Source organism: Cupressus sempervirens, chromosome 10 (genome assembly GCF_028749045.1).
Source record: "Cupressus sempervirens isolate cs-2001-9-10 chromosome 10, ASM2874904v1, whole genome shotgun sequence".
NCBI classification, from domain to species: Eukaryota; Viridiplantae; Streptophyta; class Pinopsida; order Cupressales; family Cupressaceae; genus Cupressus; species Cupressus sempervirens.
In genome coordinates this window covers 977,041,312-977,059,420 of record NC_143127.1, presented here as the reverse complement: position 1 = coordinate 977,059,420, position 18,109 = coordinate 977,041,312, and the positions used below count along the sequence as shown (strand labels likewise).

Here is an 18,109-nt window from a genome sequence, read left to right as displayed (position 1 = left end):
ACAACATTGATGATAACATATGTTTATTTGATCATGACAAACACAAATTTCATATATTGCAGGTTGATTATCAGTACAAAAAATTTGGTAAATGACAAGATATGTTATGTGATCTTAGATTTGTGTAGAAGAATGAGTTGAAATATCATATCTATGTTCACTTAGTCTTATGTTTACTTCTAGATGAGTTATAGTTTGGTTAGTGAAGACTAGTAGCAAACTAATGTATCGAGAATAATGGTTTTTATTTTTTTTGTATCTTATTGGAGAGAAGTAATTAATGTCAACAAGCTTGTGATATGATAGAAGACTTGTACATGCACCTATGTCCGAGAGGGAGAAGGGTTTGGGCTATTTTGGAAAGGTTTTTGTCATGTAACATGTGATATATTTTACTGAAAGTCAACAATATTAGGTACTTTATTTCTTAACACACACACACACACACACACACACACACAATCCTTCCTATAGAGGGATCATTGCTTGTGTATACAACATGAATTGAACTTGGAACTTATTCATTAAGATTCACATCCTTCATTCTGCTAGGCTTGACATCACCAAAAATATAACAATTGATCTAACTCTTTTACATACACTTCATAGCTCTATTCTGATCTTGTCTTCATCAACATCGCTTATGTCTTAGCAATCTCTCCCTTTCATTTATTAGCATTAGTTGTGTCCAACACCAATACATGTACTTTGATGAAGATAATCATCAAAGGGGGAGAATTTTAGAAATTTAGTTGATATTTAGCAAATTCACACCTTTTTCATTGATGTCAAAGGGGGAATAATAGTTTAGTGCAAAACAAAAAGTGAAAGGGGAATAGTAGATCAATAAAGATTCATGTAGGAATGTATCAAAGTTGAAGGTTGTATATGTTGAGGATATTCAAAAAATCATTAAGTTGTCAATAGGATATTAGTTAATTTTTGGATTGATGTTTTTCACCATATGTTGTCATCAATGCCAAAGGGAGAGATTGTTAGGAATTGAGGTCTTTGTTGGCATTTGGATGTATTATTTTGATGAGTAATTTCATCATCGATGATAACATATGTTTGTGTGATCATGACAAACACATATTTCGTATATCACAAGTTGATTACTAGTACAATGAAGTTTCTATATGACATGATATGTTATACAAGCTTAGATTTGTGTAGAAGAATGAGTACAAATATCATATCGCTTTCACTTCTGGATGAGTTATACTTTGTTTGGTGAAGACTGGTAGCAGACCGATGTATAGAGAATAATGGCATTTTTTTGTATCTTATTGACGAGCATGAATTAATGTCAACAAGCTTGTGATATGATAGAAGACTTGTTCATGCACCTATGTTTGAGAGAGAGAAGCATTTGGGCTATTTTGGAAAGGTTGTTGTAGTGTAATGTACATACATACATGCATACATGTGTGTGTGTGTGTACACACACATATGTGTGTGTATAGACACACATACACATATATGTGTGTGCGTACATGTGTGTGTGTGTGTATACACACACATATATGTATGTGTGTATAGACACACACATAGATATGTATGTAAGTACATATGTGCACACACACACACACATATGTATGTGTGCTTATATGTATGTATGTATGTATAATGTCTCCTACTATCCTTTCTATGGGGGGATCATTGCTTGTGTATTCAACATGAATTGAACTTGAAAATTATTCATTATGGGGGGATACCATGTCTCCCACTATCCTTCTTATGGGGGATCATTATTTGTGTATACATGATGTATGTAGTCCTTGGGGAGTCTTAATTACTTCATGTATACATACATACATACATACATATGTGTGTGTGTGTATAATATCTCCTACTATCCTTCCTATGGGGGGGTCATTGCTTGTGTATACAACATGAATTGAACTTAGAAATTATTCATTATGGGGGGATACCATGTCTCCCACTATCTTTCTTATGAGGGATCATTGCTTGTGTATATATGATGTATGTAGTCCTTGGGGAGTCTTGATTACTTCATCCATTCATGCGTCTTAATTGTTTTCATCTCTCTTTTTAGGGGGTGTTTTTTTAATGAGGTTCCCCTCTTTCTCTACTTTATGGAAAATTACATTTTTTTTGCATATTGTACATGGGTACCTAACATGGCCTAGTAGTCAGGGCCCATCATGCATTTTCATCTAGCCTTGTGAACTTAAGTGTATTCCCTTATGTTGCACTTGGGTGGGGGCAGATGGAGAGAGGGAAGGGGGTGAGAGGGGTGGGGTGTTGGTGTAATTAAATATTCACTAATTACACTTGACTTAAGTTTGCATTGGATAATGTATTGCATAGCAATTTGTCATTGATACACCTAAGAGTTTGCACCTATATTATGCACATGATGTAGGAGAATTCTACTTTAGTTGGTGATAGTTGTTATCCAATTCCACTTTATGTGTGAGATCTACCTTTAGTGTACACATCATATTATCATTCTCATCATATGGCACGTACTTCATTGCATAAGTGAGGACGATCAGCCTTAGGTGGGTACGTGATTCCACCTTACACAAGTGATAACTTATCTTCTCCTCATCATAGTTGCTTTTCACCTTGTCTATATATGCAAGCCTATTATGTACCTTTCTATGATGTCCATGCCCATTATCAATAATATCATTCTTGCATCTTAATGCAACTGCCTTGCTATTCTCTTGTGGAAGTTATCTTGTTCTTTCATTTGATCCCAAGGGTGTTGTAGAGTCACCTAAAATTCTAACTATTATGAACCAAATAAATACAATTTTTTCAAATTTTCACAATTTCTTAGCAATCTACAAACCACATCAAGAATTTTATTTGTGAATGGATGAATAAACCACTCAACATTTTATCATCGTTATAAAATTATCATTAGTTTATTATTCTCAAATCAATCCATTTAGAGGTTTAATTGAGGAAAGTGATCCTCACATCTTAGTCCAAAGGTATTAAAATATTGTCAATCTTTATGTATATTTAAAATATTTATAAGAAAACACATAAATTCAAACAAAAAACATTAACTAGATTAGGTCCACATCTTATAAGTTCAAATTTATATATCAAGTTTATTTTCAACTCACTAAAATCACATATACATTACCGTAAAGATCCTAAATTTGTACAATATAAAATAATAAATAAATAGTTCAAATCTAATGCAATCAAAATTTAATACCAAGAATTATAATTAATTTGATTTCCATATTTATAAACATTAGTTATAGCATTTATGATAACTGCCATCTCTTTTATCTAAGTTAATTGTGAACGTTTCTATTATTAATTTTTAATTAAAGAATTTAGATTCTTTTACATTTGAATTATTGGAATGGAACATTATCCTTCGACCACCATAAATTAATACCGTGTACAATGGCGAACCACTCGGTTCAGTAAGCAATATGAACGCTCTCAGTCTACCACGGTGGCAAATTGCTCTTCCCAATACACTCAACCATGGCAGGATCCATAGAAGACCCAATCTATCTCAAATTAGAGCCGCAACAACTGGAGTGGATACAGATTTCAAGACTTTAGAAACTGCCTTTATAGCTGTAATTACATTTATCATCTTTTTGTTTTCAATTTTCTGTTTTCTACAATTGGATTGCCAGTTGGGTATTCTTCATGTGCTACATATGAAATCGAGCTATAACAAATCACTGTTATTTTTTGAATTATATTGCAAAACTTGAAAGCTTTTAGCGTGAGTCAATAAAACTACTGATATTTTTGCTAGAAGGTCTGAAAACCCTCAATTAACATGGTTGGTTTTCTAACTTTTTAATATTGAAGATATGTGTACCATTTTCAAATTGCTTTGTTCTTTTTAAATCACACTGAAGCATCTCCCTGAGACCTATCCTCTACACTTCATTTCCACGCATCGGCTTGCAATGAAGGTATGTAAGAACCATGTCCTACTAAGCAAAGCCACATCATCATAAGTGTGGAAAATGCAGAATCAAAAGAGGAAGCCCTAGTTGACTATTCAACCGTTCAAGTAATTAAACCATAATTAGGATTAACAAATAGTTATCCATTTCATTAACCAAAATCAAAATAAGCATTTTTACTTATTAATTAAGCATTTAGAATATCAATTTATTGATGTTGACCCACACGTCATACATCCATGACATGACACTAAAATCCATATATTTGATTGTACATTATACAAATGGATGCATTAGCACATAACTATATCCCATCAAAATGATTAATTACATCAAAACATCATACAAGATGATGGTTACACATTGCATCACATGAAGAGCTTTAAACAAGTTGTCTTGAACATATGTCCATCAGCAAGTCCCAACCTCCACAGTCATCATACGTTGTCCATCTGCTATCTAATATGGGAGTGTGGCCTAGACGCTTTTACCACGCCAACTACATAGTGTTTAGCTCCTCTGGGGTCCTTCCTGATATGAAGAATGCTTCGACCTTGGCACGAGAAGCCTAGCAACTCAGAATAAGAGGTTGAGATGGATCGAATGCAGCCGTGAAACATACCATTTTTCCACATATATCTAAAAAGCCTAATCACAAAATGTAGCAGGGAAACATAGTAGCATATCTACATATATGCAATAGTAACAGCCTAATCTACTCATATGCAGCAAATGAAATCATAGCACATCTGCTCATATGCAAAAAGAGAATATGACATATCTACACATATGCGATAAAGAAAAATAGCTTGATTTAGCTGGAAGAAGAAATGAAGCACAATGAATCCATTATATCAGTACAGGCAGGTAGAGAGAAACAAAGCATACTGTATCCATCTCTAACCCTCCCTTACAGCCACATTACACCCTTCCGTAAGGATTCTAAGAAAACACTCAGGACAACTATCATGAAATAACTATAACAGTATATCTCACAGAATGCACTCTTCTACATTCATGAATTCTAAACTCAAGAAGTAATCTTAGTTTTGAATTTACCCAAATTCTAGTACTTTTATCCACACATAGGCATTTCAAAAGATGTTTCCAAAAAGAAAGTATTCATTTTGTAAGTGAACATTTCATAATGCAATAAGGTATCTGGATTATCATAATACCCAACCACGTATATAACAAGAAAAGAAGCACCATACAGCCATCACATTCATTTCAATTCATATTCAAGGACACATTATAACTACCATTAAGGGTATTAGATCTCAGCACTAACAATGACTTCAATACACAAGTACAATGTAGTCTGGAAGCATAAATTCTTAGGTAAGTGTTTCAAATGTAGACTGAAAACATGGATTCTTAGATAAGCATTCCCTTTCACTGGGGAGTTCAGTCTAAATGTGTTGTTCATAACATGACTGAGTGGTTGGTCCCTAGTTGAGTTCAATAATGAGAACATATCTTTGTATACATCATCTAAACTTTTAGAGAACTAACTACATGACTCACAACAACAGGTCTAGAAGTAATGCTCTGTCCGATTCCATTTTCAAAACTTACTATGACAAAGTATTCACTGAAAATTCCATATGTAAGAACTTAGTTTACATTAAGGAAGAAGATTCACCAATTTAAATGATTCGCATTGATAAAAGATCAGCAATTTCAAACATTCTAATCTCTGTGATTTCCACAGACAGTTCAAATAAGATATCATCCAATTATCATTCTTTAACCTTGTCCACGGTTATCACATGCCGCTAGTGCTACTGTTCTGTTTAATTGGATACATTAATGCATAATCATACATATTTCGACCATGCAATCGTTGTCAACCACTGATGTTCAAGAGATTTTCTTTTAAATCTTGCACAAGCAATTATTAGGCCATTGTTATTACACAAAACCACTTCCTATATGTTTAGTGAACATGTGGTATGAGAGGGAGAACAATAATTTCCATATGCAGGCTCTGTGGTATTACAATAATAGATAAATTGTCTATTATTAGTGAATGGTTATCTATTGTAAATATCTAATAAGCTTTAATTTTCTTTCGTTTTATGCTTTCTCTAGAATAGAATGTTTCTATTCTTTATGATCATTTCCTAAGGAAACATTGTCTCATTCTTTTGTAAAAATTGACTATCTGGTCTCTGTTAATATCAAGCAAGTAATTTACCAATTACTTCTGTAATATGGTATCAAAGCAAATACTTCAATTTTTTTGAAAAATTTATAATTTCATTCAAAATTATTTGCTAAAAATTTTCGAAATAATTTCTAAAGGTTTTCTCAAACAACTTGTCTAGGGTTTTTTTATTTTTTTTGAGAAATTCCTCTGTGAAGAATCTGAGTTTCAGCTAGGTTCCTTTTCTATAAATCGCGATTCTAAGAATTCGCATTTTTTTCCAATTCACGACCTGCAAATCGTGTCAGATTTCTTGTTGAAAACTCATGATTTCTTGGTGGAGGGGCTCGGCTTTGCTATCAAACACGATTCTCTGCAAATCGTGGTCGTCTGACATTTGTTTTATAGCTCGTGTCTACAAATCACGATTTTTTTTGCAGATAGGATTTGGCTCTTTTGCGTGCTTGCAACAGCAAAATCGTGCCTTGTTTTGCTCACACTCCCTCTTACACAGTCGTCTCTGGTTGGAACAAAAAATCGACCATTTTTATCAACAATCCACCATTTTTTCTGCAACTTTGACCTTCCAAGCCGACGGCTAGGGTTTTGCCCGAAACCCTAATTTTGTTTTTGGAATTTTTTTTGCTTGCAAATTCTTGGTGGGTTTTTTGAGAGCTCAACCTGGTTGTCCTTTTTTTGGGTCTCGATTTTTGTGCCTCGATTTTTGAGCCAGTGGATCTAGAAAAAGATAGCATATTCCTTCTAGGTTTTTTGAGCTCTCTTCTAGGTCACTCTTTGATTCTTCTAGGTCTTCCGAATTTTTGCCTCGAAGAACGTGCCTTCACAGATTTTCACAGTTTTTCATTGAAAAACATGCCATGGCATCTTTGACAATTATTCTGCTCGAACATAACTCCAAATTCAACGGTCGAAATTATGGCTCTTGGAAGTAGCAGATCCTCACAATTTTTTGAGATCGGAACACCAATCAACTTGTTCTAGGTGTTATGAAGCGTTTGACTTCTCCAGGTCCTGATCAAGATACATGGGATCTGAATGATCGAGAGGCAGTAATGCTTCTCAAATTATCCGTGGCTGGTGATCAGCTTTCTCAAATTTCATCCGGCAAGACAGGTGCCGAGATCTGGACACATCTCAAAGGCCTTCATGAGACTTCTGACAAAAGCATAGCATTCTTTCTAAAAAAAACTCTATTTTCTATTGTCATGGATGAGCGCACCTCGCTCCAGGCACACCTGAATTAGATTCAGGAAATCCGTGATCAGTTACTTGCCATCGGTCGCAAGATGGAGGAAGAGGATATTGTGGTTATCACTCTTTGGAGTTTACCAAAATCCTCTGAGCATTTTATCAAGACTCTCAACATCACATCTACTGGTGTTGATTTGAAGTTCATTGATCTTTGCACACTGCTACTTCAACAAGATTGGTGGAAACAATAGTTCAATAGCAGCTCTAGTCCCACCTCCACCGAGCAAGCTTTTGTTGCGAAATCCTTTCAGAAGGATAAAGGCAAGTTTCAACAACCATCTCAGCAGAAGTCTTCTGCTCCAACACCAGATGGTTCTAGAAAGAAGAACATTCAATGCAACTACTACCACAAGTTTGGACACATGAAGGTTGAATGTCGGAGACGCTTAGTTGCATAGTCTAAGCAAGTTTCAGCAACCATCTTAGTAGAAGTCTTCTGCTCCAGCACCAGATGGTTCTAGAAAGAAGAACATTTAATGCAACTAGTACCACAAGTTTGGACACACGAAGGTTGAAGGTCGGAAATGCTTAGCTGCATAGTTGTAATGACCCTCTCTATAAAGGCCACAGAAACCCTCAAACTGAACTTAGGAATTTTGTCAAACACTTGGCGTGTAATAGTAACAATATTCAGAATATGGTAATTTCAGATTTGATACTTTCAGAATATAATCACAGAATTACAATATATATAAAACCATTGAACTATATTTCAATTACAATGCCATAAATTCTGAAATTATTTTATTACCAATTCTGGTCTGATTATTACAATGACTGTATGACAGCAAATTTACCCAAAAATTGACATATATTTCAGAATGCAAGAACCTGGTTTGAAGAACTATGGAAGAACACCACGTTTTGCTGCAGATCGTTGATGAAGACCTCCAACCGCACCCCCAAACTATCCTTAATTTGCTGCTGCTACCCAAACTAGCAGGGCTGTACCAGGCCGTACCTGTACGGCTGCTGAAATAAAATAATATTAGGGTTTTTGGGACCCCCAAATGCAAGGAAAATGGGTGCCTAGGGTTAGGTAGTAACCCTGTAAAACCATAAAAAATAACTCCAAGGGGTTGAGGAGATATGAGCAATTATGTGGTTCCGAACCCTGCTTTGCCAATTCTGAAAATGCACTTATTCTGTCTTCAAACTCTTGTCCAATGCTTCTCCAATGATAGGGCAAATCTAAAATCCTTATTCCAACCAAAAACAAACCCTAACGACGAATTCTCAATAAGCTCCAATGAGATGGCTGAATACCAACTCCAATTATGCAACAATTCAGGTGATATTTCACACCCTCAAAGTCGCCAATCCAAGGGAGTGATTCGTTCCCAAAGATCGAATAATTTGCAGATCCAAAGTCCACAAATGTCTTCACAATGAAGAAGTAGAAGAGTTCTCCAATCCAAGCATGTCCAAATGAGAGGCCCAGCCCTCTATTTATTCACTTTTCTAAGAAGTTGCTAGAACTTCTAGAAACATCCTTTATAATTTCTCATTATAATGCACTTTTTTTATAATAAAGTAATTTTATAAAATAAAAAGTGCAACTCAAATTAAAATTATAACATGTGGGCCCCAATATCACATACTGATAAAATATAACCTCTTAACACTTCTTCAAGAGCAAGATATGACTATCTGATCCGCAGAATTGACTCTCTTTCCACACCATTTGCCTACGAGAGTCTGGAATAGGCAAATCCATGATCAATGCCATGTCGAACTAAAGAGGGGACATTACAGTCCGCCCCTCCTGAAATTGCTTGGCCTCAAGCAATCTCAACGCCGGGTGCTGCAAAATAGCCTCCCCCTCCCAAGTAGCATCCTCAACAGGTAAATCTTTCCACTTAACCAAGTATTCTCTGATCACCCTTCTACGAAGCTGCTTTTCTCTGCTCTCTAGGATGGATTCTGGTACTAAAATCAATTTTCCCTCATCGTCTAAAGGAGGTAATACTGCAGAAGGCACCACATTTTGACCCAACGCCTTCTTGAGGCGTGACACATGAAACACATTGTGCACTCTGCTGTCTGCGGGAAGCTCCAACTCATAAGCCACTTCACCAACTCGCCTGATAATCCTGAATGGTCCATAATAGTGTGGCTTAAGTTTCTCTGCCCCACTCTTCTTAAGAGTAGATTGCCTGTATGGCTGCAACATGAGGTAAACCATATCATCTACCTCAAAACTACGCTCAGTTCTCTTCTGGTCTGCATACTGCTTCTGCTGGTTCTGAGCTCTTGCAATATTGTCTTTGAGGGTAGCAACTATATCCTTACTCTCCTGTAATAATTCACCTGCACTGGGTACCCGACTGTCGCTCAACAATAAATCCAGAAAACTAGGTGCTTCATAACCGTAAAGTGCCATGAAGGGTGTCATCTGTATAGTCATATGATATGTAGTATTGTAACAATACTCGCAGAGATATATCCATCTGACCCAAGCTTGCTGCTGAGCTGCCACATAATTCCTTAAATACCCTTCCACCCATTTGTTCACAATTTCTGTCTGACCATCGGTTTGTGGGTGATAGCTAGTGCTGGGTGTAAGCTCCGTGCCACATAACCGGAATACCTCCTGCCAAAAGTGACTCATGAAACGGCTATCCCTATCACTCACAATGTTCTGAGGCAAGCCGTGCAATCTGAAAATCTCCCGAAAGAAAACCTCTGCCACTTGAGCTGCTGAATGTGTAGTGGTGATAGGAAAGAAATGAGCATATTTTGTTAATCTATCTACCACCACATAAACACAATCTTGTCCTTGTACCTTGGGCAAACCTGTGATAAAGTCCATGGAGATGCATTCCCACTTCCTGTCGGGAATCAGAAGTGGCTGTAGGAGCCCTGCCGGATAGCTGTGTTCTTGTTTGTTTTGCTGGCAAACAAGACACTCTCGAACATACTGCAAAACATCAGCTTTCAGCCCTTTCCAAGTGAACCGCTCTCGAATTGACTTGTAAGTCTTGAAGTACCCGGGATGGCCTGCTGTCGGTGAGTCGTGAAGTGCTCTCAGTTGCTTAACCTTTGATCCTGGGACCAGGTAAATCCTGTTCTTGTAAATGATCAAATCATCCACAAGTGTGTATCTGGTATCAATCACTGTTCCCTCTACTATATCGGAGGCCCATGTATCCCTGGCATACTCTGCTATAATCAAGTGTTGCCAATCCTCTGATATCTGAACCATAAGAGTGAGGTGTGGCCTTCGAGATAGAGCATCTGCAACAACATTCTGAGTTCCCTTGACATATGAGATGTCAAAATCATATGCCTGCAACTTACTTACCCACTTTTGTTGGCGATCATTCAGGTCCTGCTGTCCCAAGAAATGCCTCAGACTGTTATGATCAGTTTTAATACAAAACTTGCTACCCACAAGATATTGTCTGAATTTGGCCAAAGCATGCATGATGGCCAACATCTCCTTATCATATATACTGAATGAACGCTCAGGGCCTCTGAGCTTCCTGCTCTCATAAGCTATGGGGTGCTTATTCTGCATAAGTACAACACCCACTCCCTCTCCAGATGCATCACATTGAAGCTCAAATGGCTTCGTGAAATCAGGTAATGCTAGAACTGGGCACGTAGTCATTATCTCCTTAAATCTCATAAAACAGTCCTGTGCCTTCTGAGTCCACACAAATTCCCCTTTTTTCAGTAAATCTGTCATGGGAGCTGCATGTTGTGAGTAGCTACTGACAAACCTGCGATAAAAACCACATAAACCAAGGAACCCCCTCAACTGTGTAAGGTTCTCTGGTGGAGGCCAATCAACAATAGCGCGAATCTTTTCAGGATCCATCCGCACTCCCTCTGCACTAATGATGTGTCCTAAATATAACAGCTCGGTCATCCCTAAGTCACATTTGGACTCCTTTGCATACAAGGACTCCTTCTGTAGAATGCTCAACACCGTCTCCAAATGCTCTAGATGCTCCTGCCATGATCGGCTATAGATCAAAATGTCATAAAAAAACACCAGCACGAATTTCCTCAACTGATGGTGGAAAACTCTGTTCATAGTGGACTGGAAAGTGGCAGGTGCATTGGTCAGGCCGAAAGGCATGACTACAAACTCAAAGTGCCCACAATGACATCTGAAAGCAGTTTTCTCAATATCCTGTTCACGGACTCTAATCTGGTGATATCCTGATCTCAAATCAATTTTCGTGAAATAACAGGCCCCATGCAATTCATCTATCAACTCATCAATGCGAGGAATAGGATACCTGTTCTTAATGGTTCTCTTATTTAATGCCCTGTAATCAATACACATCCGAAGCGTTCCATCCTTCTTTTTTACCAAAACAACAGAAGATGCAAAAGGTGACTTACTGGGTCGGATGTGCCCCATCGCTAGCAACTCCTCAATGGTCCTTTCGATCTCATCCTTGAGTCGCTTTGGATGTCGATATGGTGTGATCATGATAGGTTTAGCACCTTCCTCCAGCTCAATAATATGCTCAATGCCTCTGTCCGGTGGCCTGCCTGATGGAATCTCACTGAATACCTTTTCGTACTTAATCCTCAACTTCTGAATATCAGGATGATATTCCGCCTTATGTTGCTCCTCCTGTGTAGGTATCAAAGTACAAACTGCTGCCCACTCTATATCATTATGCCTAGTTAATCTCTCCAGCCACCTAAATGAGATAGTCCTGATGTCTCCATTACGGATAGCCTTTAGCACATGAGTCCTACCATTCATTTTGAATTGTATCTCCATATCCTCTAATCTCAGGGTAACCACCTTCAATGAATGTAGCCACTGCATTCCAAGTACTATGTCCATGTCACCCATGTTGACCACATGATAGTCCGCCTTAAACTCATAGTTGTTCAAGCGCAAAGGTAAGTCTCGTACCATCCTGTCACAACGAAGAGTGTATCCATCAGCTACCTTGACTCTTAGTCCCTCGAACTCCTCAGTAATGAGTCCACGCTTCTCTACGAATCGTGCATCAATGAAATTATGCGTGGCACCTGTGTCCAACAATGTAATAACCTTCTGTCCAGCCAAGACCCCCCGAAGTCTGAAAGATCCCTCTCTTTGGATACTAGACAGTCGTGCTTCCTGTAAATGTAGCTCTGTTTCCTGCTTTTGCCCTGCACTGTCTATCTCCTGCTCTCCCTCTGCTTCATCAGGATCCTCATCATGATGTTCTGAACCATCTGAATCTGAGCCTTCGTAATAAGCCCACATTGCCCGGTTGGCCTTCCCTTTTGGCCTCATAGGACAGTCATGGCCGTACTCATACGGGCCTTTGCAATAGAAGCATAGCTTCTTCCTACGCAAGTCATTAAGTGTCTCCTTGTCCAGCCTCTTACTTTCTTCCTTAGGTAGCTGTGCCTCTCTATGAAAGGGTTTCCTGTCCTTATCTTTTCCTGAAGGGAAACTCTTTGCCTGAAATTTATTTTTAGAAGCTAAAGAGGAATCCATGTCACGAGCTTTCGTAATGGCTTCCTGCAAAGTGGGAGGGTTGAGAGCTTTAATCCACCCTCTCAACGGATCAACTAACCCATCCATAAATAAAACCAATAGCCTTCGTTCAGATACATCTGTTACTAACACTGCAAGTTTCTGAAACTCTGAAATGTATGTTTCCAATGATCTCCACTGTTTAAGCTAGGCTAATTCCTTGAAATGGAGTTCTGGATCTTTCTTATCAAAACGTTCAATTAGTCTCTCCGTAAACTCCACATACGAAGTAATGTGTGCATGACCCATAGTGACCATACCATGATGCCACCACTCGTGTGCTAACCCATCCAAGTGAATTGCTGCATACTTAATAGCTTCTTCCTCAGACATAGGGTTCAATTGAAAGTATGTGTCAAGCTTTTGAACCCAAGCTCTTGCTGTAGACTTCCCCGAGCCATCATAATATGGTAACTGTAGTTTGCCTACTTTCTTTCGTAGCTCATAGTTCTGGGTCCTGTCTTGTCCACGGGGCATATGCTTCATCCGCACATCCATATACTCTCTAAAGGTGATTGCAGCTGTAAAATCTGGACCTCCTGCTTCCCAATCTCTCCTTAGCTGATCCTGTATGTCAGTGATCTGGGGTTCTGGTACCGGCTGCTCTGGAGCTCTAGGAAGGAACGTAGGAATCATAGGCCTCGAACTCACTGTCCTAGCTTGCTGGGGGGCATGACCGAAATTGTTCCTAATTTGTTCGCCTCCATTATGTATCTCATCCTGATTATTCCCATTCTGATTGTGACCATTCTGATTATTTCCTCCACCTATGTTAGCGTTCAATCCCATTTGTCGAGCCATCATCTGCATCATAAGCTCCATTCTCTGGTTCTGTTCCTGTGCTCTCTGTTCTGCTAATCGTTGTCCCTGTGCCAAAGTGTCTAGTAACTGTAAAAATCTCTCCTCTCGCTGATCTTGACCAATATTCCCACCTCTATCCATATTGTAGTCGTAGTCTTGATCAAAAAATACCTCCCCTGTGTCTGTATGACTGGATTCTATGTCCACCTGGATAGAGGAGCTAGACTGTTCGCTTTGCAGGTCAGAAATCCTATCTTGTCTTGCTTTGGTAATGCGGAAATTATAAGGCCTTTGTCGCATGCTCTGATTTTAGTGTTTTGACATTTCGTCAAACACTTTCCCTCCTATCCAGCTGTTCCAAATCCCTATAAGACCTCCACAGGATGGCAGGACTTATAGCTCTGATACCACTGTAATGACCCTCTCTATAAAGGCCACAGAAACCCTCAAACTGAACTTAGGAATTTTGTCAAACACTTGGCGTGTAATAGTAACAATATTCAGAATATGGTAATTTCAGATTTGATATTTTCAGAATATAATCACAGAATTACAATATATATAAAACCATTGAACTATATTTCAATTACAATGCTATAAATTCTGAAATTATTTTATTACCAATTCTGGTCTGATTATTACAATGACTGTATGACAGCAAATTTACCCAAAAATTGACATATATTTCAGAATGCAAGAACCTGGTTTGAAGAACTATGGAAGAACACCACGTTTTGCTGCAGATCGTTGATGAAGACCTCCAACCGCACCCCCAAACTATCCTTAATTTGCTGCTGCTGCCCAAACTAGCAGGGCCGTACCAGGCCGTACCTGTACGGCTGCTGAAATAAAATAATATTAGGGTTTTTGGGACCCCCAAATGCAAGGAAAATGGGCGCCTAGGGTTAGGTAGTAACCCTGTAAAACCATAAAAAATAACTCCAAGGGGTTGAGGAGATATGAGCAATTATGTGGTTCCGAACCCTGCTTTGCCAATTCTGAAAATGCACTTATTCTGCCTTCAAACTCTTGTCCAATGCTTCTCCAATGATAGGGCAAATCTGAAATCCTTATTCCAACCAAAAACAAACCCTAACGACGAATTCTCAATAAGCTCCAATGAGATGGCTGAATACCAACTCCAATTATGCAACAATTTAGGTGATATTTCACACCCTCAAAGTCGCCAATTCAAGGGAGTGATTCGTTCCCAAAGATCGAATAATTTGCAGATCCAAAGTCCACAAATGTCTTCACAATGAAGAAGTAGAAGAGTTCTCCAATCCAAGCATGTCCAAATGAGAGGCCCAGCCCTCTATTTATTCACTTTTCTAAGAAGTTGCTAGAACTTCTAGAAACATCCTTTATAATTTCTCATTATAATGCACTTTTTTATAATAAAGTAATTTTATAAAATAAAAAGTGCAACTCAAATTAAAATTATAACATGTGGACCCCAATATCACATAATGATAAAATATAACCTCTTAACACTTCTTCAAGAGCAAGATATGACTATTTGATCCGCAGAATTGAGTCTCTTTCCACACCATTTGCCTACGAGAGTCTGGAATAGGCAAATCCATGATCAATGCCATGTCGAACTAAAGAGGGGACATTACAATAGTCTAAGCAATTAGGTTCGCAGCCCAAAGCGAACAATGCAAAGTACACTGAGAGGGCTTTTCTTAGCATCAGGGCATTGATTATGAGGAGACCTTTGCTTCTACTGCAAAGATGAGCACCATCAGATTAGTCCTAGCCATGGCAGCACAATTTGGCTGGAAGTTCCATCAGATGGACGTCAAGAGTGCTTACCTAAATGGTGATATCCATGAAGAGGTCTACATGATGCAGCCTCCTGGTTTCAAGGTTGCTAGTAAAGACCATTAGGTTCTTAGATTGGTCAAAACTCTCTATGGCTTGAAGTAGGCCCCTTGAGCATGGTACATAAAGATTGATAAGTACCTCAGTGAGCAAGGCTTTAAGAGGAGTTCTTCAGACTCTAATCTGTACATCAAGACTATTGATGGTGACATCATCCTTCTGGTTATCTATGTGGTTGATTTGATCATCACTGGCAGTTTGGCATCTTTGGTTCAAGGAATCAAACAGAATTTATGCCAGTCTTTTGATATGACTAACGTTGGGCTCATGCATTATTGCCTAGGTGTTGAAGTTTGGCAACAGTGTTCTGGTATATTCATCTCTCAGTCCAGATATGCCAAGGCCCTGTTAGACAAATTCCGAATGCAGGATTGCAAACCTACATCTACACCTATAGAGAAAGGTCTCAAGTTATTAGCAAAGTTTGACTCTCCTTCTGTTGATGATACTACATATAGGGAACTAGTAGGCAGCCTCATCTACCTCTCTGCTACTAGGCCAGATATCAACTTCGCAGTTAGCTATATTTCACGCTTTATGACAGCTCCTAAGGCTGATCATTAGATGGAAGCAAAGCGTGTGCTTCGTTATGTGAAGGGCACTTCAGATTATGGACTTCTGTAATCTCGAAGTTTGTAATGTCCCCTTTTTCTGGGACATCATAATTCTGTGTGCTAGCTCACTTTGCCTAGGTTTAAGGGGTAGAAAGGGTTCTTTATAGGGTTCAGTTCGAGGTTTGGCCTAGGCATTTCCAGTTTCAGACCCATTAGAGCAGTTTTGGTAGGTTGCCCGGATACTTACTATTTTTAGTAAGTAAACAGAGCACAGTATTTTTGATACCTCTGTGTTGGTTTGGAAGCGTCTCGCTGAGAGCTTTCCAACGAGCTATTGCATGTGATTATCTGAGTTCATTTGGTCAGCTATTTTAATGCCTGATGATTATATGGTTTCTTGACTAAGTGACTATTAAAGTCATTTAACTTGTCACTTTATTTTTAAAAAGTTACTATGTTCACTTAAGTGACTAAAGGACAAAAAAGGTGCTTTATCCCACATTGCCTAAAAGAGTGTGCATCACATTGGGAAAAGACATAAAGGTACAACAGACTCCACTTGGGAGGATATATAAAGATTATAGTATTGAAAACAATTATTAAATCTGAGAGCTAGAAACAGTTGCTAGCTATTTCTTCTAGGACGCAAACCCTTGAATAAACTTTTGGAGGTTGGATGCAAACCTAGCCTTCTTACAGGTTTTATCTGTATTGCCAATCTGATTGTTATTTCTGTTTGTAAGATTGAATATTCTGAATTGTTGCATGTTATTGTATTGCTGATGTATAATATAGTAACATCATTTGGCAACTACTTGTGTTAATTGTTGGTTTAAATGTGTACTTTGAACATTGGAGGAAATAAACATATTTTTTTTGGGTTTTCTCGTATGTCTATCTGCTAGTTATAAATCGGTTAAAGTTTTGAAATTTGTATCACATAATGGTTTTACTATTCGGATTTAATTCTGCACTTTAATATCGAGGGTTTTTGGGACAATATCCGGAAAGGGATATTACAGTGGTATCAGAGCCAAAGACCCTACCATCCTGTGGAAGTTTATAAGGAAATTTGTACTAGAAGTTGGACGAAAAACCAACCTTTCATTGGAGTGAGTTCAGTTCAGGTTTCACCACTGAATAATAATTTGAAGAATTTAATCTTGATGTTCGAAGTGTTCCTAGTAGGAGTAGCAGGTTGAGCTATTTTCTGGAACATTGATTCTTGGAGGTTTAGATTGGCCGAGGTTAATTCAATTGAAGGCTGGATATTAAACTGCATTGCAGACTGGAGATTCGATTTTTATTGCATTTCATCATACACCATTTGGGAGGCCACATTTTGGTTATATAGTAATCTATAGCTAACTGCTGAAGTTGGGCGTCATTTTGGAAAGATTGCGATTCCCTCAACACTTGTGATTTGGATTTGAAGGTCGGAGAAGTTTGTATTTTCTTTAGGTAATACGTAAGGAATAAATGGCAAGAACTCGTTGAGGACTATGCTCTCAGTACAGTGAATACAACAATTTTATCTAGACATTGAAGTACGGGTTTACAAAGTGTAGTCGGCAGTTTGGTTGAAGGAGAAGCACCATATCCTCAAGCTGTATCAGGTCTCGTTCTTCCTTCAGCACAGAGCACACTGTATTCAACGTCACCCATAACACAATCATTTCCGTAGCAAAAGGAGGCATTTTGTAAGTGTCCTCTTTTGAGTTCAATCGCATCAGTGTTTTCTGACATATAACAATAGTTGTGGAGCGGATATAGAGGGGAATACTGGGCGGCGTAGACACAGGTTGTGAAGAAGTAAGGGTGGGTGTCAGTCTTTAGTAGAGATTACACGCAAAATCTGAAAGTTTGCAAGTCATTTGAGTTTCCCCTTAGCGGCTCACGGGAGTAGCAACGAACTCCAGTCCAACTGCAAGTAGGCAATGAAATCGTGGAATAGCTACATTTCAACCTAACAGGCTGCGTGAGAGTTTTTCCTTGAACGTTGCAAATGATTTCAGCAGAGATT

General features: G+C 38.4%; 1 protein-coding gene across 5 annotated transcripts in view; it reads left to right on the top strand.

Annotated features, from left to right (window-relative positions):
- The first annotated feature begins 3,409 nt into the window (after nucleotides 1-3,409).
- LOC149537237 (uncharacterized) overlaps nucleotides 3,410-18,109 on the top strand; it is a 218,255-nt gene continuing 203,555 nt past the window's right edge. For all 5 annotated transcript variants that reach the window (XM_089807459.1, XM_089807457.1, XM_089807458.1 and 2 more), the window contains exon 1: nucleotides 3,410-3,581. In XM_089807459.1, coding sequence (XP_089663585.1) covers nucleotides 3,429-3,581 — 153 coding nt within the window. In that variant the 5' untranslated portion in view covers nucleotides 3,410-3,428. The remainder of the gene's footprint in view (nucleotides 3,582-18,109) is intronic.